General features: G+C 37.3%; 1 protein-coding gene across 2 annotated transcripts in view; it reads right to left on the bottom strand.

Annotated features, from left to right (window-relative positions):
• Window positions 1-24996, bottom strand: part of CNTN1 (contactin 1) — a 253372-nt gene that overhangs the window by 63948 nt on the left and 164428 nt on the right. For both annotated transcript variants that reach the window (XM_043966352.1, XM_043966353.1), the window contains 3 exons: window positions 23341-23499; window positions 15530-15679; window positions 553-623 (listed from right to left, as the gene is read on the bottom strand). In XM_043966352.1, the coding sequence (XP_043822287.1) occupies window positions 553-623; window positions 15530-15679; window positions 23341-23499 (380 nt within the window). The remainder of the gene's footprint in view (window positions 1-552; window positions 624-15529; window positions 15680-23340; window positions 23500-24996) is intronic.

Raw genomic sequence — 24996 nt, 5'->3', positions numbered from 1 at the left:
GATTCCCTAGAAGAAAAGCATCTCCTCCTGAGAGAGCACATTCCCCCTTCTTGATAAAGCATCTCATATTCAGTTGTCCCTATTCTCTTTCTCCTCTATTTTTCCCACCCTTTGATGTTGTGACAGAGAAAAATATTCACCTCTGTCTCTTCAAATTCTTTTTCTTCCTAATTTTTTTTTTTTTTTGTGAAGAAGGAGCTCAGACATTCAATTTATGGGGAAAATCTCCGTAAAAGGCTTACAATTTATGTGATGCTTTAGAATTTCCAGATAATTGATGGAAAAAAAGTAATTATTATCCCTATTTTACAGTTCATGTGACTTATTTATCAATTTGATATTTTAAGGATAAAGAAAATTCATTGTAAATATCCATAATTTGGAAACTCACCTACTTATACAGTCTTTTGAAAACTATACGACAATTTAGGGTACCATTAAATTAGAACATATCATATTTCTCCTTGATGTTTCAAGAAGTTTTAACTGCACTGAAAATGGATATATAGGTTTAGTGATTATGGAATAATTAGATTTTCCACAAATACTTACCACCCATGTTATTGTCAATTCACGGTTGCTTCCACCTCCTCCTCCTACATCTGAAGGAGCCACATTAGGTGCTAAAATAACAAAAAGAGATAAGCCATATGACTTTTCCTCCTAATTTCATATATATATATATATATATCATTCAAAAGAGAAACTATATTGCTTGCTTGACCTAGGCAAGGCAAACTTATGGCTCACCTGGTTACAAGAATAATGACATACAATAGAAGTTGCTGTTTGCCTTAAATTCAAGACTTGTTCTATTGTTATGTGAAACAACAATATATAGCAAAACAAATTTATTTTAGTATAAAAGATCCTGTTTTCTACTGGGCTTTCTCATTGTGAAATATTAAAACACATTATAAGGTTGCAAATGTGGTTCTGGCATGATACACATGTCAAGAACTTCAATATAATTTAAGATATCTTAGAAATACCCTAAAGTCCATATGAATAAAACCAAATAACTGTTTCATGGTATAGTCCGTTTTCTCAGTTGTTGAAGCTAAAAATGAAATTTAAGGGGCAGTTAGGTGGTGCACTGGCCCTGAAGACAAGAGGACCTGAGTTCAAATCTCGTCTCAGACACTTGACACTAACTAGCTGTGTGACCTTGGGCAAGTCGCTTGACCCTAATTGCCTCACCCCCCCCCAAAATTGAGTTTTTCCTTTAAATTATTTTTCCTAATATTTTATATTATATGGTATATATGCAATATGTTATAGGGTTTCTTTTAAAAATAAAGCAGATGCATTAAATGTGGTAAATCTATGAGCCTTTATTAAACACATATTATGTACCAGACACAGTGCTATGTGCCATGGATAAAATGAAAAGACAAAATAATCCCTTATTTTAGTGAGGTCTAATAGGAGATACCAAATACAATCAATCAACTAATCAACATTTATTAAGAACCTACTATGTGCCAGGCACTGTGCTAAGCACAAAAAGAAACAAAAGCCCTTGAAGAGTTTATAATCCAACGGGGATTATAAACATGGAAACAAATATATACAAATCCAGGATAAATAAGGATATATATAAGCAAATACAGAAGAAATAATTAAAAGAGGGAAAGCAATAGAATTAAGAGGGTTAGGGAAGGCTTCCTGTAGAGGTGAAATTTTAATTAGAACTTAAAGTATGTCACAGAAGTCAGTAGTCAGAGGAGGAAATGTCTAGGCAGGAGGAATGGCCAAAGAAGCCCAGGGCCAAGAGACAGAGTAGAACAATCAGTGTGACTGGACTGAAGAGTGTGTACTGGAGAGTAAGGAGTAAACTGACTGGGAAGGAAGGAGGGGGATGGGTTACGAAAGGCTTTGAATCCAAATAGCACTATGTATTTTCTCCTGGAGATCAATGGAGTTTATTGAATAGGGATGGTGACATGATTGAATGAGCATTTTATGAAAATTCACTTTAGATTGGAGTAGGGAGAGACTTGAGGAAGGCTGACCAACCAGCAGGATGTTGCAGTAATCAAAGCATGAAGTAATGAGGGCCTGCACCAGATGGCAGCAGTGTAAGAAGAGAAGGGATTCAAGAGATGTAGAGGTGAAATCAGCAGGTCTTGGCAACATCTTGGAGTGAGAGATGTAAGGAATCCATGACTCCTAGGTTGTAACTGGGAGGGTGATGTTGCCCTTTATTGTAGTAGGGAAGATAGGAGAGGAGAGGGTTTGTGGTTGGGATATTGTATTTCAGACATATGGAGTTTCAAATGTCTGCTGAACATCCAGTTGGAGATGTCTGAAAGGCAAGATGCAAGACTGGGTCAGGAAAGGTATACTGAGAATCATCAACATAAATATGGTAATTAAATCCATCAGTGCTGATGAGATCACCAAGTGAAGTAGTACAGAGGAAGAACTGAAGATGGCCCAGGACAGAATCCTGAGGAATAGCTACAATTAGAGGGTGTGATCCGGAGGAGGCTCCAGTAAAGGAGACAGAGAAGGAATGGTCAGAAAGGTAGGTGGAAAATTGGGAGAAAGTGGTGTCCCAAAAACCTAGAGAGAAGAGAATATCAAGGAGGGGAGAGTAATCTTTAGTGTCAAAGCCTTCAGAGAGGTCTAGGAGAATGATGGTTGAGAAAAGGCTATTGGATTTAGCAGTTAAGAGATCATAGGTAACTTTGGAGAAAACCATTTTAGTGGAATGACAAGGTAGGAAACAATATTATAATGAAGAGAGTAAGGGGAGAGAAAGTGGAGGCCACTCATATAAAAAAAATGGAGATAATCTAAGATGGAAAGCACTGGACTGGGGACTGAAAAAGGCTTCTTGGAGAAGATAAGATTTTATAGTTGAGACTTAGAAAAACACAGGGCAGTCAGGAAGTAGAGTAGAGGAAAGAGTATTCTAGGTGAAAATGTCTAGACTTGGAAGATGTAGTGTCATGTGGGAGGTCAGGTTCACTGGGTGGTAGAATACTTTATTTCTATAAAATTCAGCAATAATGACTATAAAAATAAACAGCCAGAGGTGATGGGCAGTAAAGTATAAGAAGATACACACACACACATATATATAAAATATAAGGAAGGAAGAGATCATGTTATAGAGGACATAAAGGTAGAGGAGTTGATTGACTAGTATGGTAAAAAGAGGCACAAAAATCCAATGAAAGAACAATGCCTTAAAAAGCAGAATTGAGGGGCAGCTAGGTGGCGCAGTGGATAGAGCAACGGCCCTGGATTCAGGAGGACCTGAGTTCAAATCCGGCCTCAGACACTTGACACTTACTAGCTGTGTGACCCTGGGCAAGTCACTTAACCCCCAATTGCCTCACTTAAAAAAAAAAAATCAGAATTGACCAAATGGAAAAGGGTATATAAAATTTACTGAAGAGAAGAACTCTTTAAAAGAATTGGCCAAATGGAAAAGGCACAAAAGCTCACTGAAGAAAATAATTCCTTAAAAATTAGAATTGGGCAAGTGGAAGCTATTGACTCATGAGACATCAGGAAACAATAAGATAAAGAAAAAAGAAAAAAATAGAATAAAATGTGGGGAAGTTCTCACTGGAAAAATAACAAACCTGGAAAATAGAAAAAGAAGAGTTCATTTAAGAATTATTGGACTACCTAAACATCATATTTAAGAAAACTACTCTGATGTCCTAGAACCAGAGGTACCCTGGGGGCAGCTAAGTGGCACAGTGGATAAACACTGGCCCTGGATTCTGGAGAACCTGAGTTCAAATACTAGTTGTGTGATCCTGGGCAATTCACTTAACCCTCATTACCCCAGGAAAAAAAAGGAAAAAAAAAAAGAATCCACTAATCACTTGGAACATCTGAGAAAAAAAAAATTATTCAGGGGAAAAATTTCAAGCACTCCTGATGAAAAGAACTGAGGTGAATAGAAAAATCTGCTTTCAAATATAAGACCAAAGAGAGGAATAAAAAAGTAAACATAAAAGAGAAATCCAATCCAAGGGGATTCAACTGTTTGTATTCCTACATGGAAAGATGATACTCCTAAGAACTTTATCATTATTAGGACAGGTGTGAAGTATCAATGATGAGATTGGTTTTTTAAAAATATTTTATTTTCCCCTGCAATTACATGTAAAAAACAATTTTAATTTTTTTAAAAAAGTTCTGAGTTGCAAATTCTATCCTTTCCTTCCTCCCCTTCCCTATCCCTGAAATGGTAAGCAATGTGATATGGGTTATACATGTACAATCATGTAAAATATATTTCTATACTAATAACTTTGTGGAGGAAAGCTCAAACCAAGAAAGGAAAGAAAAAGTACACCACAAGTTCTTTCTCTGTAGGTATACAACACTTTTCATCATGAATTCTTTGGCATTGTCTTGGATCATTGTACAATGTCCTCCTGGTTCTGTTCATTTTACTCTGCATATGATGGGTTTATTTTAAAAAGTGAGAAAGAGGGATGCACTAGGAGAAGGGGGAAGGGAGATGTAACATAAAAGAGACATAAAAGGAAGAACTTTTACAGTAGAGGGGAAGATGGAGGGTGGTGCCAAGTAATGCTTGAACCTTAATCTCATTAGAATTGTCCCAAATATACTCACAATATTCTCAACATACTCAGAAATATTTCTTTCCCTAGAGGAAAGTGTGTGTGTGTGTGTGTGTGGGGGGGGGGAATGAGAGAATAAAGAGGATGATAGAAAGTAGGGTCAGTTGGGGGAAGAGGTGATTAGAAGTAAAACACACTTTTGAGGAGGGACATGATTAAAGGATAGATTTTTTAAAAGCATAAACAAGGGGGAAAATAGGACAGAGGGAAATACAGAGTTCAGAAATTACAAAATACAAAATTCACAAATAACTGTGAATGTGAATGGGATGGACTCACCCATAAAACAGAAATGGATCAGAATAGATTAAAAACTGGAATCTGACAATATATTGTTTACAAGAAATACACTTGAGACAGAGAGGCACACAAAAAGTAAAGGTAAAGGGCTGGAGAAGAATCTATTATGCTTCAGCTGAAATTTTTAAAAAGCAGGGAGAGCAATCACGATCTGTAAAGAATTAATTGTTATTTGAGGTTTTTATGCCTCCACCCACACTGGCCTGGGGTTCCACAAACCGCACAGTGCTCCACCCACTGTTTGTAGCCATTGCCAAGGCGCTGGCACCTCACGTCATCACCACTTGCCGACACCTACATGGGCCTGGCAAAATTATAATGATTGGAAGCCTAGTGAGGGCAGTCATGTGACTGTCAGAGCGGCCATCCCATTGGCTGGAGCTGGTGTGGGGTCTTTCTGGGATTGGGGGAGGAGAATTGGGCATTCTAGCTGGATGCTGGAATGACAGGAGTTCTACCGCGTATTCTCAGCGGTGGTATCTTTTCATCCTGGGCGGTAGTATCTTTTGAGGTTGTATAATTTCCCTTTCCTCATTTTATTTCCTTTCCCTTGATCCTACTGATCCTGTTTGTGTTTTGTTTTTTTAAAGTTCGTTCTTGTTAAAATAAATCCTGTTCTGTTTTGAGGGAGGCTGCTGGTCTCAGTTTCTGGTGAGCCAGGTAGGAGTTGATTAACCTGTGGGGACCAATTTTTAATTGGGGAGTGTTAGCTAAGCGGCTCACTGCAATATTGGGGCAAGGAAGGAGACCAGCAGCTTCCCTCAAAACAGAACAGGATTTATTTATTTTTTTTATTTTTATTTTTTAGTGAGGCAATTGGGGTTAAGTGACTTGCCCAGGGTCACACAGCTAGTAAGTGTTAAGTGTCTGAGGCCGGATTTGAACTCAGGTCCTCCTGACTCCAGGGCCGGTGCTCTATCCACTGCGCCACCTAGCTGCCCCAGGATTTATTTTAACAAGAACGAACTTAAAAAAAAAAAAAAACAACACAAACAGGATCAGTAGGATCAAGGGAAAGGAAATAAAATGGGGAAAGGGAAATTATACAACATCAAAAGATACCACCGCCCAGGAATCAGCTGAGAATATGCAGCAGACCTCCTCTCATTCCAGCATCCAGCTAGAATGCCCAATTCTCCTCCCCCAATCCCAGAAAGACCCCACACCAGCCCCAGTCAATGGGATAGCCGCTCTGACAGTCACATGACTGCCCTCACTAGGCTTCCAATCATTATAATTTTGCCAGGCCCATGTAGGTGTCGGCAAGTGGTGATGACGTGAGGTGCCAGCGCCATGGCAATGGCTACAACCAGTAGGTGGAGCACCATGCGGTTTTCGGAACCCCAGGCCAGTGCGCGCCAAGGCATAAAAACCTCAAATAACAACTAATTCTTTAGAGATCTCAGACAAAGCAAAAGCAAAAATATATCTAATTAAAAGGGATAAGCAGGGAGTCAAAGAATAAATCATAGAAACAATCACTTTAAGAGAATGACAACAATGAGAAATCATACCAAAATTTATGTGATATAGCCAAAGCTGTATGTATAGATAGATAGATAGATAATATCATCAACAAAATAATGCAAGAAGAGATCAATCAATTAGCTATGCAACTTAAAAAAAACTACAAAAAGAACACATTTTAAAACCCAATTAAATATCAAACTGGAAATCCTGAAAACCAAAGGAGAAATTATTAAAATTGAATGTAAGAAAATCATTGAACTAATAAAAAATAAAACTGGGAACTGATTTTATTGGAAAAAGTAAAATAGATAAAATATTGGTTAATTTGATTTTTAAAAAGAGGAAAATCAACTTACCAGTATCAAAAATGAAAAGGGTGAATTTACTACCAATAAAGATGAAATAAAAGCAATCAAAAAATAAATATTCATAAATAAATGTTTTGCCCAGTTACATGCCAATAAATCTATGTGAAATGGATGAATATTTACAAAAATATAAATTGTTCAGATTTACCAAAGAGGAAATAGCATACTTTAATAACCCTGTCTTAGAAAAAGAAATTGAGCTTTACAAGAAAAAAAATACCCAGACTGTTCACACCCTTTGACCCAATGGTACCACTGCTAGGTCTGTATCCCAAAGAGATCACAGAGGAGGGAAAAGAACCCACATGTATGAAAATATTTATAGCAGCTCTCTTTGTGGTGGCAAAGAATTGGAAATCGAGGGAATGCCCATCAATTGGGGAATGGCTAAAAAAGTTGTGGTATATGAATGCATATATGAATACTGTTGTGCTATAAGAAATGATGAGCAGAAGGAATTCAGAAAAACCTGGAAGGATTTACATGAACTGATGTGGAATGAGATGAACAGAACCAGGAGAACATTGTACACAGTAACAGCAACACTGTGTGATGATAAACTGTGATAGACTTGGCTCTTCTCAGCAGTCCAATGATCCAAAATAATTTCAAAGAACTCATGATAGAAAATGTTCTCCACATCTAGAAAAAGGAATTGTGGATTCTGAATGCAGATTGAACCATACCGTTTCTACTTTTTGGCTGTTTTTTTTTTCTTTTTTGAGGTTTTGCCCTTGTGTTCTGATTCTTCTTTCACAATATGACTAATGCAGAAATATGTTTAATGTGATTGTACATATATAACCTATATCAGATTGCTTTCCATTTTGGGGAGCGGGTAGGGAAAGGAAGGTGGGAGAAAAATTTGGAACTAAAAATCCTATGAAAACAACAAAAACAAAAACCCAACCCCCTGCAAAAACAAACAAAAGCTGTGTGATTCAGGGTCAGTGCCTTGACCTCTGTGCCTCATTTTCATTAGTTGTAGAATAAAAGGGTTGGATTTGATGGCCTTTAAAGTCTCTCTTAACTATAAATCTATAATCTGATCATTATCCAACCTTTCCTAGAAGACTACAAATGGATAGCCCACTAGCTTCTCAAACAGCTAATTCTACTTTGAAATAACTCATTCTACTTTTGGCTAGCTCTATTTGTGAATAAATGACTCCTTATATCACTCCCCCCCCCCCCGCCCCCTGCAAAATACCCAGGACTAGATGTATTCACAAGTGAATTCTATGAAACACTTAAAGAATAATTAATTTTAATACTATATAAATTATTTGGAAAAAATAGGCAAAGGAGACTTACCAAACTCCTTTTATGACACATTTATGGTGCTGATACCTAAACAATGAAAAGCTAAAACAGAGAGAGAAAACTATAGACCAATTTCCTTAGCGAATATTGATGCAAAAATTTAAATACTATATTCTCAAAGAGATCAGCAATAGATCAGAAAGATCATATGCTGTGATCTAGTGGGATTATATAAAATTATATAAAAAGGAATACAGGGCTGGTTCAATATTAGGAAAACTATCAGCATAATTGACAATATCTATTAAAAAAACAACAGAACTTACATGATTCAGAAAAAGATTTTGACAAAATATGGTACTTATTCCTATTAAAAATACTGGGAAGCATTGGAATTTTGGAATTGGAGCTTTCCTTAAAATGACAAGCGGGGAAGCCAAGATGGCAGAAGAAAGGCAGTTCTCTGAGTTCTCCCCAAGACCCCTCCAAATACCATCAAATAATGCCATAAAACAATTTCTGGAGCAGTGGAACCCACAAAACGATAGGGTGAAATAATTTTCCAGCCAAAGACAACTTAGAGGGGCTGCAGGAAAGGTCTGTCTCACCTGGGTGAGAGTGGAGTGCAGTCCAGTGCAGGCCATGCCAGCACAGCCATAGCCAGCATGGCTCCAGCCCCAGTAAACCAGGAGCAGGCCTAGGGAGCTGCTAAATCAGCAGCTACAATGGCTGCTTCTGAAACTCTTAGTCCACAGAAGGTAAGGAGATTGAACAATTGACAAGAAGGAGGTTACAGGGGTCTCTTTGCTAGCACTGAGGCAAGACTCTGTTGCTTTGCCCATAATCAGAGGCAGGTCCCAGTTAGGTGTGGCAGTTTCAGGGCAGGGAGGAGCACTAGCACACCAGAGCTTGTGGCCACAATGGATCAGGAAGCTCCTCACAGTTTCAGGGCAGGAAAGCAGGCTTGTGGTTGTTCACAGACCAGAACACATCTCTCCAGTAAACACATCTCTCCTAAGATCATACTACTTTGGAGGAACTGAAAACTTATAGATCCCTTAGAAGTATCTTTGAAAACAGCTGCACAAAACCCCAGAAGCTTGAGGCAGTGTGCCCTTCACCCTGGAAGCAGAGCCCTACTTAGACAAAGAGTTAGAAGTTAAGAAATAGGCTGGGGAAATGAGCAAACAGAAAAAAAAATTCTGACTGTAGAAAGTTACTGAGGATCAAAACACATCCTTGGAAGAAGATAACAAAATAAAAGCTCCTATATCCAAAGCCTCCAAGAAAAAAATATGAACTGGTCTCAGTCCATAGAAGAGCTCAAAAAGGACTTTGAAAATAAAGTAAGAGAGGCAGAGGAAAAAATGGGAAAAGAAATGGGAACGATGCAAGAAAATTATGAAAAAAAGTCAATAGCTTGGTAAAGGAGACACACACACACACACACACACACACAACACTGAAGAAAATAACACCTTAAAAACAAACTGGGCCAAATGGTAAAAGAGGTACAAAAGCTCATTGAAGAAAACAATTCCCTAAAAATTAGGATTGAGCAAGTGGAAGCTAATGACTTTATGAGAAATCAAGAAACAATAAAACAAAACCAAAAGAATAAAAACATAGGAGATGTGAAATATCTCACTGAAAAAACAACTGACCTGGAAAATAGATCCAGGAGAAAGTAATTTGAAAATTATTGGACTACCTGAAAGCCATGATCAAAAAAAGAGCCTAGATGTAATCTTCCAAGAAATTGTCAGGGAAAACTGCCCTGATATTCAAGAACTGGAGGTTAAAATAGAAATTAAAAGAATCCACTGATCATCTCCTGAAAGAGATGCAAAAATGAAAACTCCCAGGAATATTATAGCCAAATTTCAGGGTTCCTAGGTCAAGGAGACAATATTGCAAGTAGCCAGAAAGAAATACTTCAAGTATTGTGGAGCTACAATCAGGATAACACAAGATTTAGCAGTTTCTACATTAAAGGATTGGAGGACTTGGAATATGATATTCCAGAAGGCAAAGGAACTGAGAATATGGGGAAATAGGGATGTTGGTGGAGTTGTGAACTGATTCAACCATTTTAGAGATTAATTTATAACTATGCCCAAAGGGCTACCAAACTGTGCTTACCCTTTGATCCAACAACACAACAACAAGGATATTTATTAGGGCAGCTAGGTGGTACACTGACCCTAAAATTGGGAGGACCTGAGTTCAAATATCACCTCAGACACTTAATAGCTGTGTGACCCTGGTACATCTGGGACCATTTTCAGTAATCCCAATGTATATCTTGCCACTACACCCAGATGGCTTTGGAGGAGAGAGTGAGGTTGGTGACTTTGCACAGACCTCCCTCACTGGAAGTCATGACATCACCCTAATTGTCATGGTTCTCTTCAAAAACAAAGGACAAACAACAACAACAAATACTGCTGCTAGGTCTATATACCAAAAAGATCAAAGGAAAAAGAAAAGGAAAAGGACCTGCATATACAAAAAATATTTATAGCAGCACTTTTTGTGGTAGCAAAAAGTTCCAAATTGAGGAGATGCTCATCAATTGGTGAATCACTGAACAAGTTATGTTATTGTGATGGAATATTTATGATATACCACAAGCAAGATGTTTTTAGAAAAACTGGACTTAAATGAACTAATGAAAAGTGAAGTGAGCAGAACCAGGAGAACTTCTACACAGTAACAGCAATATTGTTCATGATAAACTCTGAATGATTCAGTAATTCTCAGCAATACAATGTTCCAAATGGTAAGAGGTAAAAAAAAATTCTTAAGGACTTATGTGCCTATCCATTCTGAAGTTTAGTCCTAAAAATTTTTTTTATTATACTCTATAAATATAATATTTGTAAAATATTATATATTTGGTATTATATGTGAGTCCTGTTCTTAGACTATCAATTCTTTTATTTAAATTGTGCTTTCACCCTAGTTTCCTCATGTAATTTCTGAAAATGAGGATTTTATAGTTTCATATAATTGAAATTATAATTTCTTATTATTTAAATTATAGACTTTACATTATAGATTATATTCATATTATATTCATGTAGATTAGATTCATATTATAGAAATTATAGATTTTCATATTGTTGAAATTATAGATTTCATTTTTGATTCTCAGGTCTACTAGGCATTTTTATAGGTAATTTTATAGGTAATTATTCCCTTCAAAGAATGATTTGCCTCATCATCTGGAAGATTTTCTGAACATGTCTTTTTTTTCTTAATATTTTTTTTTTATGTATAAGGTATTTTATTTTTTCTGTTACATGTAAAGATAGTTCTCAACTTTTGTTTATACAAGCTTTACAATTTCAGATTTTTCTCCCTCCCTCCCCTCCCTCCCCCCCTCCCCTAGACAGCAGGTAACCTGATATAGGTTATATCTATATATCTAAATATCTATATACATATACATATATATATACACATAATAACATTAATCCTATTTCTGCATTAATCCTGTTACAAGAGAAAAAATCAGAGCAGTGATGCAAAACCTCAAAATAGAAAAAAAAAACAACAGTACCCAAAACAAAAGAAATAGTATGGTTCAATCAGCATCTATACTCCACAGTTTTTCTTAATATTTTGACTTTTTGGACCTAACAGAAGTTGGTGAGATAGTGAATGAATGAGATAGATAATGAATAAAAGAACATACATAAATCTAATTGACAACTTATTTTTCAAATTGCCCATAGAAGTTTCTATAGGTTACAATAAATCATATGATTATTGGTAAATGTGAGAAATGATTATTAGTAACCAACCCCCCCCCCCCAAGTCCTTTTTGATAAGATTAAATTGACTCTCCTCTATCTGTTAGGGCCAGACAAATTTTCAAGGAATTTAATCTAAAATGGAGAAACTCCTTGTGTTCTACTCAAGATTGGGTGGAGACAGATATTTGTGTAGATGGGAAGGCCTCTCCTCTAGGGAGGGGTCACTCAGGCCAACTATTGAAAAGAATATGCATTCTTTGAATAAATAGCCCAAGGCTAGGGGTAATCTGGTATAACCCTTCATTTTAATATGGCCTACCTCCAAATTCAGTTAACCAATTAGATTTGATTGCTACTCAATGGACCACCTCTTGTCCAAAAGGCATAAAAACCTGAAGAAGTAGCTATGTGGACTCTTTCTCTTCCTGGATGATGAAAGGTTGAAGAGTCCTTTTTGTCAATCTCTCACTGGTCATGATTGATAAAATTAATTAGAACTTAGAATTTTGTCTCTCATAATTATTTTAATTGTCACATAAAGAAATTATATTTTTAACTAGAAAATTTTTATATCATTCATTCATGTATTCATTCATGCAAAAAACCCCAACCCTATAAAGAAGAAATCATTTGATTAATTCCATCATTGATAAATACAGTACATACAATAGGCCTCTTACTCTTCATGTCTGTTTCCATTAGAAATTAACCTGGGGTGGGGAAGGGAAGGAAGAATAAAATGGGGGGGTGGAGCCAAGATGTCGTAGGAAAGACATTAAACGCACAGAGGTCCTGATACAATCACCCCCAAAACAGCAATAAAAGAATCCCTGGAATAAAAACACACAAAAATACAGGCTGAGATTATTTGCCAACTATAGATAGATTTCAGGGGGCCGTGATGGATCATGAATAAAGTCTAAGCCTGTGATCAGACTGACAGACACACCAGACACACCACCTGAGGAATTTACCCCCGAGCCTCTGAATTGGCTACAATGCCAGTGTCTTCTGGAGCTGAGCGTGCGGTCGGGTGAGAGAGTTGATTGGCTGGACTGGGGGGGGGGGAGGTGGAAACTTCAGGGGTACCAGCAGGATGGGGGAAGAATTTGGCTGTCCCACCCCAGCGGGGAACCAGGAAGAAATCCTGAGAGGCAGGAGGCTCAGGTGGAGGAAGTACGCAGGCTTGTCGAAGCTAAGAACCACACCACAGAAAGCTTTGTTGGTTGGTTGTTTAATAAGTAGGTTTGAGGTTATCTCCAGACCAGAGAACAGGCCAGGTGAGAGCAAAACCAGCCCTCCCTCAAACCAAAACACCTGGGACCCTCTGAAGCTGGGTACAGTAGTGTAGTCAAGAAGCAGGGCCCCCCAGTGGAGATTTTAAAATCAATTAAAAGATGAGCAAGCAAAGAAAGTTCAAAACTATAGAAAGCTTTTTCAGTGACAAGGAAGATCAAGGTGCAGCCCCAGATGAGGAAATCATCCATAGGGCCCCTACATTCAAAGCTTCCAAGAAAAATATGAACTGGTCTCAGGCCATAGAAGTTCTCAAAATGGACTTTGAAGAGAGACTAGGAGAAATAGAAGGAAGATGTAGAGAGAGGGAGGAAAGAATGGAAAGAGAAATGAGAGCAATGCATCAGAGTCATGAGAAAAAAGTCAACAGTTTGAAAAACCAAATGGAAAAGGAGATTTAAAAACTGCCTAATGAAAATAATTAGAAGGTTGGCAGATGTTGGTCCAATATGGCTGAATTAGGATTGAACAAATGGAAGCTAGTGACCTTATAAGAAACCAAGACACAGTAAAGCAAATCCAATTGAATGAAAAAATAGAGGACAATGTGAAATATCTCCATGGAAAACCAGCTGACTTGGAAAATAGATCCAGGAGAGATAATTTGAAAATCATTGGACTACCTGAAAACCATGACCAAAACAAAAGCTTAGACACCGTCTTCTAAGAGATTGTGAGGGAAAATTGCCCCGATATTCTAGAAGCAGAAGCTAAAATAGAAATTGAAAGAATCCACCGATCACCTCCTGAAAGAGATCCCAAAAGGAAAACCTCCAGGAATATTATAGCCAAATTCCAGAACACCCAGGTCAAGGAGAAAATATTGCAAGCAGCTGGAAGAAAGGAATTCAAATACTGTGGAGCTCCAATAAGGATAAAGCAAGATCTAGCAGTTTCTACATTAAAGGACTGGAGGGCATGGAATATGATATTCCAGAGGGCAAAGGAACTGGGACTACAGCCAAAAATCACATACTCAGCAAAATTGAGGATAATCTTTCAGAGGAAAAAATGGAATTTAAATGAAAGAGAGGACTTTCAGGCATTTGTGATGAAAAGACCTGAACTGAATAGAAAATTTGACTTTCAAATACAAGACCCTGGACAAAAATAAAAAGGTAAACAGGAAAAAGAAAACAAGAGGGACATTAAAAGATTAAACTGTTTACAGTCATACATGAGAAAATAATACTTCCAACTCATAAGAACTTCTTCAGCAAAGAATACACAGAGGACACAGGTCTGAAATGAATATAAAGGGATGGTATTTGTAAAGCATTTATTTTTTGTATATCCTTGTTCTTTGTGGAGCAAACAAGGTGGGTTGTCTGATATCTGGGGCCGAATTTTGGCTCTGTGCCTCTTGGGCCCAGGGCTGGTGCTTTGAGGAAGGTGAAGATGTTTGGCATAACACCACATGTATGACATATTTGCTTGATTTCATAGGGAGAGTTGAGGAGGGAGGGAGGAAGAAAAATTTAGAAAACAGAATTAGCTCAAAGGCCATAACCTCATCAGAGTGGGCACAAGGAGGCACACACATCCAATAGGGAAGAGTAATCTATTTAACCCTTCAGGAAAGTAGGAAGGGAAGAGGATAAGGAGGGAAGGGTAAATGAAGGGAGGGTAGAGTGGGGGAGGGGGAAGTCAGTAGCAAAACACTTATGAGGAGGATTAGGGAAAATAAGGTAGACAATAGAATAAATATCATTGGAAGGGAATGGGATGGAGGGAAATAGTTACGTTGATTGACTACAATGTCAAAATGTATGGTACCTACTCTGCTGGGCTATTGTGAAGAAAAGTCTTTGTCAAGTTCAAGGTACTAAAGAAAAATTATTATGAACAGGATGCTATCAGAAAAACCTGGGGGCGGCTAAGTGGCGCAGTGGATAGAGCACCGGCCCTGGAGTCAGGAATACCTGAGTTCAAATCTGGCCTCAGACACTTGACACTTACTAGCTGTGTGACCCTGGGCAAGTCACTTAACCCCCATTACCCCGCAAAAAAAAAAAAAAGAAAAAAGAAAAACTTGGAAAGACACACATGAACTGAAGCAGAGAGAAATGTACTGTATACAAAATAACAGCATTAGTGTAAGATGATCTGCTGGGAAGCACGTGGTTATTTTCAGCAAGGCAATGATCCAACATAACTCTGAAGAACCTAGGAAAATTGTAGTACATCTACAGAGAAAGAACTGATGGTATCTGAAAACAGACTGAAACACATTTTTGTTTTTGTTTTTTTGACAATTCCTTAATCTGAAGTTTTGTTTTTATCTGTTTCCACTCACAACCTAGATAAGGTAGAATTGTTTTGAGTTCTTAGGGAGGGAAGTTGGGACACAAAGTTTTTTTTTTAAAAATTGATGTCAAAATTTGCTTTTACATGTAATTTGGAAAATAAAAGTCCAAAAGAAAAAAAGAATAAAATGATATTTCCCCCTACATACCAGCACCCTCTGTTTTGATTCTGTTCGATGGTAGACTGGGCTCTCCCGTTCCCAAGATATTGGTTGCTACTACCCGGAATTCATACTCCATCCATGGGATTAGGTCTACTGCCCTTGCTGATTCCATATTCCCTTCAATATTTGGTGGATCTAAATGAAAATAAAGAACACTTTTAGTAAAAACTTTTTAAAAAATTAGCTTTTATTTTTTGCCTGATTCATATGCCCAAATTTAATTTCTCATTTTGGGAAAAACATGAAATAACCAGGAAATAAAATGTAAAAGCTAAGAGATTATGAAAAATATGTAATATTGCTTCAAACAATAAAAATTATTTTCATGCTGGAATGCAAGAGTTATGAAGTTTTATATAAATGACCCCATAGGAATAATATATTTTATAGCTTATAGATCTTTTTTCCAATGTTACTTGGCACATCTAACAGTAAGAGTTTGCAATTTTATTATTTATTTTATTCTATAAGTAGAAACTTGGAATTACACAGAAAGGAAACAATCAATAACTATGCTCAACAACATGCAATTTGAAACAGGGTTAGAAGAGAATGTTAGAATGTCAAGATCCCTTTAGAATTCATTTTGTCCAACAAGTTCATTTTACAAATAAGGGGGTAAACAGGATTGGAGGAGAGGAGTATATAGGGTATTCAGGAGGACTAACACCTCTGGTTTTGAGGGATTGCCATGCCCTTTCCAGGGCTGCTCATCTACCTTTGGTATCTACTGGATTTACCCAACTCTTGCCAACTCTACAGCTCTATGAAGCTGTAGCATGCACAACAACATCTAAAATATGTCCAAAAGGCAGTTGGTGATGACAAACTAGAACTCAGGTGAGAAACATGGTTAGATAAATAGATCTGGGAAACATCTGCATGGAAGTGATTCTTGAACCTATCAGGACTAATGAGATAACAACTGGGATAGCATAGAGGGAGCAGAAAATATGGCCTTGGACAGAGCCCTGGAGGACAATTAGTAAGTATGACTTGAATGAAGACACAGCAAAAGAATTTGAGAAAGAGCAGTCAGACAGGTTGGTGGAAACTCACAATATAACAAAGTCACAAAACCTTAGGAAAATAAAAACATCCAAGAAAAGTGATCAAAAGAGCTAAATGCTCAAGAAGGAGCAGGAACTATGAGAATTAGTAATTAAGTAATCATTGGTAACTTTAGAGAGTATGGTTTCAGTTGAATGATAAGGTCAGAAGCCAGGTTACAGAGGGACAGGAAGTGTAAGTACCAAATATAGACAGTTTTTCCAAAGAGTTTATCTGTGAAAGAAGTCAGTAAGTAGAACATTACTGGGGATTAGAGAGGGAGTATCAATGATAGTGGGCAGCTAGATGATGCAGTGGAGAGAGCACTAGGCTTAGAAGCAAGAATAATCTTCTCGAGTTCAAATCCAGCCTCAGACACTTACTTGCCATGCAACTCTGGGCAAGTCACTGTTTGCCTCAGTTTCCTCATCTGTAAAGAAGGAAACCGCAAACCACTTCAATATTTTTGCCAGGAAAACCTCAAATGGAGTCGACTAAAATAACTGAACAACAAATGGATAATGATGGAAGCTGGAGAAGATGGGATGGGATGGAATCTAAGGTTGATTCAGAGATATCTACCTTGGAAACAAGGGCTAATAAAAGAGTGAAGGAGACAATATTGAGGAAAGATATCTGAATTATGTGAGGTGGTGAAGAGAAAAGGGGAAGCTCTGACCAATGGCCTCAATTTTTTTCAATGAAGCATTATGTGAGAATTTCAGCAGAGATGGTGGGGAACAGGTACTATAGAAGACTTAAGGAAAGGAAAAAGGTTTAGAATAGTCTTTAGGAGAGTGGGATAGCAAATTTGTTAGGAAGGAATACACTGTTTACTTTGCTGTGGCAAATTGAGATTAGATGACCTTTGGACTAGGACCGCAAAGCTTCATTATTTTCTACAATTCTATTCAGTATCATATGAACAGGAATGAAGGAGGCAGATGGTGAGAGTAATCCAAGTTACAGTTTGGCAAGGCAGGCACATCAATAAGACAAGAGAGCAAGAGCTTAGAGGAGGAGATAAATGCGTAGTTGAAGTGGTTCACCAAGAGGTTAAGAAAGGGAGGGGAAGATGTAGAGATGATGGCTTAGGAAAAGAACTGGGAATGGTGAGGAAGATGAGCAAGGGGGATATAAGACATAAGTAATGGAATAATATAAGATTATGATTAGATTCTAAAATAATAATTCAGTCATTAATTATAGCTTCATGTTGCACATTCTTCTATGTCATATGGGGGACATACATATTGGTAGACAGCTGGGAAGGAGCTGGTAGGTGGCTCCTTAAAAAAATAGACTCTGTGGAGAGGGGAATAGCACATTTATTAGGAAGGAATATGATTTTTGCCTTGCTATAATGAAGATAAACTTGAAATTAGAGGACATACATATAATGGACCCAGTCAACACAGTTTCATGATTTCCCTTCCTCTATTTTTTAAACAATGTACAAACACTTTAAAAAACTTATGCTATCAGGGGCAGCTAGATGGCGCAGTGGTTAAAGCACTGGCCCTGGATTCAGGAGTACCTGAGTTCAAATCTGGCCTCAGACACTTGATACTTACTAGCTGTGTGACTGTGGGCAAGTCACTTAAACCCCATTGCCTAAACAAACAAACAAACAAAAAAACCCTGATGTTATCACTGATTTTCTTTATTAAATTGAGCTACTTTGGGGACAGCTAGGTGGCACAGTGGAGAGAGCACCGGCCCTGGAATCAGGAGTACCTGAGTTCAAATCCGGCCTCAGACACTTAACACTTACTAGCTGTGTGACCTTGGGCAAGTCACTTAACCCCAATTGCCTCACTAAAAAACAAAAAAAAACAAAACAAAAGAAAAAATTGAGCTACTTTGGGTACACTTGTTTGTAATAAGGATTAATATGTGACATACTTAGTAGCTAAGGCAGCATGGTATAGTGGATAGAATAGTGGACTTTGAATTAGGAAGCACTGAGTTCAAATGTTACCTCTGAAAGTTATTTGGTGTACGAACATAAATAAGCCACTTATGGTCTCTAAGCCTCAATTTTCTCCTCTGTGAATTAGAGAAATTAATAACTGTAGCTCACAGAGCTATTGTGAAGCTAAAAAGAAGAAATGTAAGTAGAGTACTTTTCAAAACTTAAAGTGTTATAAAAATGTCAACTTGAAAAATATGTTATCTGCCCATCAATTGGGGAATGGCTAAACAATCTGTGATATATGATTGTGATGCAGTATTGTTGTGCTATAAGAAATGATGAGGAGGATGACTTCAGAAAGGTTTGGAAAGACTTACATGAACTGATGCATAGTGAAGTGAGCAGAACCAGGAGAACACTTGCACAGAGACAGCAATACCATTTGATGAAGAACTGTGAATGACTTAACTATCCTCAGCAAAGCAATCTAAGAAAATCCCAAAGGACTAATGATGAAACTCCACCTCCAAAGAAAGAACTGATATTGTTTGAACCCAGAATGAAGCATGCAATTTTTCACTTTCTTTCATTTTTTTCTTTTATTTAAGTTTTCATAATTGCACATGATTGCTTGCCACCTCAGAGAGGGGGAAGGGGAGGGAAGAAAGGAGGGATAAAATTTGGAACTCAAAACTTTAAATAAAAATGTATATTATTTTTAAAAAATAAATTAAGAAATAAAATGTAAAAATTTATTAAGATAAGCCCAAAATACCTATTATATTTGTACCCATGTATGAAAAAAGGATTGACTAAAGACTTTCCCTAAATTATTCTGAGTTAAAGGTAGTATAGCTAAAGTAAGAAATCCATGCATTCATTTATTCTTTTTTTATCATACATTTATTTAGTCATGCTTTTTTCCACTATATCTCATATTCATATATAGTTAGAAAAATATAATCATTAAAATACTTCTTTGAAATTAAAACTAGAATTAATATTTTAATTTTTTTGGGGGGGTGAGGCAATTGGGGTTAAGTGACTTGCCCAGGGTCACACAGCTAGGAAGTGTTAAGGGTCTGAGGCCAGGTTTGAACTCAGGTACTCCCGACTCCAAGGCTGGTGCTCTATCCACTGCGCCACCTAGCTGCCCCTATTTTAATTTTTAAAGTAACAAAATGTACCCTACCAGATAAGTGCAAGCAAAGTAAACTGGCATTTCTAAGCCCTTTTCAAACTGTTGATAGATAAAAAAGGTTTTAAAAAAGAAGAAGTTTGTTTCAAGGAAATTGTTGTTCAGTGATTTAGTCATGTCCAATTCTTAATGACCCTATGGATCAGAGTACAACAGGCCTTTCTATTTTCCTCTATCTCTCTCAGTCCAAAATCATGTTCATTGTTTCCATGGCACTATCTATCCATATCATCCTCCACCATGCCCTTTTCCTTTTGCTTTCAATATTTCCCAACATCAGAGTCTTCCAATGAGTCCCATCTTCTCGTTATGTGGCTAAACTTCAGCTTCAGTATTTGACCTTCCATTGAATAGCCTGAATTAATTTCTTTAAGTATTGATAAATTGTATCTCCTGGCTGTCCAAGAGATTCTCAAGTCTTCTCCAGCACCACAATTCAAAAGCATTAATTCTGTGGAATTTAGCTTTCCTTATAGTCTAACTCTAGCAGCCATACATCACTAATGGAAAAACCACAGCTTTGACTAGCAAGGTGCTTTTTAATATGGTGTCAAGATTTGCCATAGCTTTCCTTCTTTTTGTTTTTTTTGTTTTGTTTTGTTTTTTTTTAGTGAGGCAACTGGGGTTAAGTGACTTGCCCAGGGTCACACAGCTAGTAAGTGTTGAGTGTCTGAGGCCGGAATTGAACTCAGGTACTCCTGACTCCAGGGCCAGTGCTCTATCTACTGCGCCACCTAGCTGTCCCCTATAGCTTTCCTTCTAATGAACAAGTGTCTTTTAAGTTCTTGGCCACAATGATCTTTGATCAAAAGACTATAGAATCTGACACTGCTTCCATTTCTTCTTTCTGGAACTAGTGGTCAGCATCTTAGGTTTTTTTTTATGTTAAACTTCAAGCCAGCTTTTATACTCCTCTTTTACCCTCATCTTAATTCCTCTTCACCATATGAATGGTATCATCTGCATACCTTAGATATTTCTCCTGATAATTTAAATCCTGGCTTTTGATTCATCTAGCCCGACATTTTGTATGATGTATTATGTATATAAGTTAAATAAATAAGGTGACAATATGCAGCTTTGTACTCCTTTTCAAATCTTAAACCAATCAATTTTTTCATGTTCAGTTCTCACTGTTGCTTTTTGGCCCACATAGAAGTTACTCAGGAGATAAATAATCTGATACTCCCATATCTGAGGACTTGCCACATTTGGTTGGGATTTACACAAAGGTTTTAGTGTAGTCAGTGAAGCAGAATTAGATTTTTTTTTTTTGGAACTCCCTTGCTTTCTCCATAATCCAGTGAATGTTGGCAATTTGGACTCTAGTTCCTCTGATCCTCTGAAAACCAGCTTGCTCTTCTGGTAATTCTTGATTCATGTATTGTTGAAGCCTAGCTCCAGAATCTTAAGAAGCAGAATTGTAAGCACAACCTTGCCGATATGTGATGAGTGCAACTGTTTGGTAATTTGAACATTCCTTGGCATTGTCTTTCTTTAGGATTGGAACATAAACTAATCTCCACTCCAGTGGTCGCATTGTGTTTTCCAAATTTGCTAGCATTTTGAGTGCAGAATTATAACAGCATAATCTTTTAGGATTTTAAATAGCTCAGCTGGAATTCTATCACCTCCACTAGTTTTATTGTTAGCAATGTTTCCTAAAGCCCCCTTGACTTCATCCTCCAGGATCTAGATCAGTAACCACACCATCATGGTTATCATTGTGATTTTAAGATCCTTCTTGTATAGTTCTTTCATGTATTCTTCCCACCTCCTCTTAATCTCTCCTGCTTCTGTTAAATCCCTAACATTTTTGTCTTTCATCATGCCCATTTCTGAATGAAATATTCCTTTGATATCTCCAATTGTCTTTCCCTTTCTATTGTTTTCTTCTATTTTCACACAGCATTCCTCATTTAAGAAAATCTTTTTATCTCACTTTGCTATTCTCTGGAATTCTTTCCCTTTTGCTTTCCTTCTTTCCTCGGCTATTTGTAAAGCCTCATCCCACAGCCATTTTGCTTTCTTGCTCTTCTTTTTCTTTGGAATGTCTTCTGTTGCCGCAGGCACTCTATTTATCCCTTAAATCTATTCATACTTCTACTTTATATTTATAAGGGGTAATATTTAGGTGATAACTTATGGTCTGTTAGTTTTCCCTATTTTCTTCAATTTAAGTCTGAATTTTGCAACAAGAAGTTCATGATCTGAGCCACAGTCAGCTTCAGGTCCTGTTTTAACTGACTGTATAGAGCTTCTCCATCTTTAGATTATACAATCAAAGTATACAATCAAATAAGAGTGCACAATCAATTTTAAAGTATACAATAAAAAAGCAAAGTATACATCAATATGGTTTTGACTCTGATCATCTGGGGATGTTTTTGTGTAGAGTTTCCTTCTGAGTTGCTGAATAAGTGTTTGTTATGACCAGTGAATTATTTTGCCAAAACTCTATCCTGATTCTTCTTGTACTCCCAAGACCAAACTTGCCCCCCAATTATCTTTTGATTTCCTACTTTAGCATTCCAATCCCTATGATGAATGTGACACCTTTTTTGGTGTTATTCCTAGAAGATGTTGTAAGTATTCATCAACTTTGAAATCTTTGACATCTGTGGTTGGAGCACAGACTTATATTATTACTGTGATATTGAATGATTTGCCTTGGATTCAAACAGATTTAATTCTGTTACTTTTGAGATTATACCACAGTATTGCTTTTCTTATCCTTTTGTTGACTATGAAGGTTACCACATTTCTTTTGGGGGGGGGGGTGGCAGGGCAATGGGGGTTAAGTGACTTGCCCAGGGTCACACAGCTAATAAGTGTCAAGTGTCTGAGGCTGCATTTGAACTCAGGTACTCCTGAATCCAGGGCCAGTGCTTTATCCACTGCGCCACCTAGCTGCCCTCTACCACATTTCTTCTAAGGGATTTTTGCCCACACTAGTGTAAGTATGGAGTGATATGTATGTAGTGTATATTTAGTGATCACCTGAATTAAATTCACCCATTTCCATCCATTTAAGTTTACTGACACCCAAGATATTGATATTGAATCTTTCCATCTCCTATATGGCCATATCCAGCTAATCTTGGATAAGATCTTATGTTCCAGGTTCATACACAATATTATCTTTACAGCAGCATCAGACTTTCCTTCCATCACCAGATGCATCTGTAGCTTCATTAGTACTGGAGCTACTTCTATTTGTCCTTTACTCTTCTCCCAGTGAGGCTTATCTTCCAATATAATCTCTTTTATAATTTTAGTACTGTCCATGGGAATTTCTTGGCAAAGATACTGGAGTGATTTGCCATTTCCTTCTCCAGTTGATCACCTTTTGTCAGAACTCTTCATTATGACTTGTCTGTCTTGGGTAACTCTGGGTTACCCTTGGGTAATACAACATAGCTCATAGTTTCATTGAACTACACAAACCCCACTGCTACAATAGTATGGTAAGTACTATTCTGAATTGTTGCAGAACTGTGAATGTCCTGCGTTCAAGGAAATTAAGCATCCCAATGTAATTGATGGAAGTCAGCATACAACTTTGTGATTTCATTAAAGACAAAAGCATCAATTTTGTAATTTTAAGAAGTTACTTTATAACATAAAGCTCACCTGTTTTGGCATCTTTCCAGTCATCAGAAAGAATAGTTTTGGTCTGAATAGAATATTTAGATATTGGACTATGATTATCTGAGCCACGGCTCCACGTGAGTGCTACAGAAGTATCTCTAATGTCTTCTATTCTCACACCTCCTGGTGGGCCTGGTGGGCCTTAAAAGAAAATGGAATGCATCAATTAAACACACATGTGTATTCATCCATACAAACAACTAGAAAAATTAGATTGTTCTTTTATATATAAGTAAGGACTATGATTTCATTGGTAAAAGAAATTCCAAAGTAAGGTAATTCCATCTACTAATGCAGGCTGGCAACTTTTATGCAACTTAGAGTCTTAAAGAGTTGTCTAGATTATCAAGAAGTGAAGCTACTTGTTCAGAGTCACACAGCATTATTCAGAGGAAAAGACTTGAATCCAAGGTCTTCTTGACAGCTCTCTACTATTATAAACTGCCTCTCAGGCTATAATATATTTACATTACAACATTTTAATTATATATTCTTTTCAACAATCAGTCAATAAGCATTTATTAAGCACCTACTATGTTAAAGACACTGTGCTGAATGCTGAGGACATAAGGGAAAAAATGAAGCCGTCTTTGCCTTTAAGGAATTTATATACTATCAAGGGAAACTATATGTTTAGATAGCTAGATGCTGCCATGTATAGAATGTTGGGCCTAGAGTCAGGAAGATCTGAGTCTAAATCTGACATCAGTGGTATGATTCTGGGTAAGTCAACCTGTTTGTCTCAATTTCATCATCTATAAAATGAGGACAGTCATAGCCCTCTTATGATTAAATGTGTAACACTGAAAAGAGATCTATGTACTTAATGTGCTATTAAGTACATTAAGCCAATGTCTGGATCAGACAGTAGAAAATTTTCCCAATTCTTTTGGTTACCATCATCTTCAAGAATATACAGTGCTGAAATGCACAAACTGGATGAAATTATGTTTGGTTTTTTCCTCACATTGAATGCATACAATTTGAATTGCTGTTGTTTTGTGCCTAGAAATTCTGATGTATGATAAGGGTTAATTAGGAGAGTTACCTCTTCAGCTTGATAAGTTTGGTGAGCCATTGTTAGATACTCTTAAAAAGCATTTCCCTATGGATGATGCATTCTTAACTTGTTACTGTTGTGGTTTGTCCTTTGTTCTTGAAAAGGACCATGACATCAGGGTGATGTCGTGACTAGCACTGAATTGGATTTAAGTGAGGAAGGGCTGCGCAACATCACCAACCTCACTCTATCCTCCAGAGCCATCTGGGTCCAGTAGCAAGATATATATATATAACTGGATTTGGCCCCAGATATTGAAGGCAATTGGGCTTAAGTGACTTGCCCAGGTTCACATAGTTAATCTGAGGTGAGATTTGAACTCAGGTCCTCTTGACTCCAGGGCCAGTGCTCCACCCACTGCACCACCTAGGTGCCCCTACTGGTCCGTTGCTGAAAGGACATCTGACAAGTACTGGTGTCTACTTACCGAGGCTAACCCCAACACTAACTGATTAGTTTGGACAAACTCCTTGCAGTTTCTTGGAAGATTGGTTTCACTGGTTGTAGAGGAGACACCTTTTTTGTAGCCTTTAGAAGGGAGCCTAATTTCTTGTCTTTTTTTTTTCTTCTGTCTTTCT

The sequence above is a fragment of the Dromiciops gliroides genome, chromosome 5 (genome assembly GCF_019393635.1).
Source record: "Dromiciops gliroides isolate mDroGli1 chromosome 5, mDroGli1.pri, whole genome shotgun sequence".
Lineage (NCBI taxonomy): Eukaryota > Metazoa > Chordata > Mammalia > Microbiotheria > Microbiotheriidae > Dromiciops > Dromiciops gliroides.
This window is presented reverse-complemented; position numbering and strand designations above follow the sequence as displayed.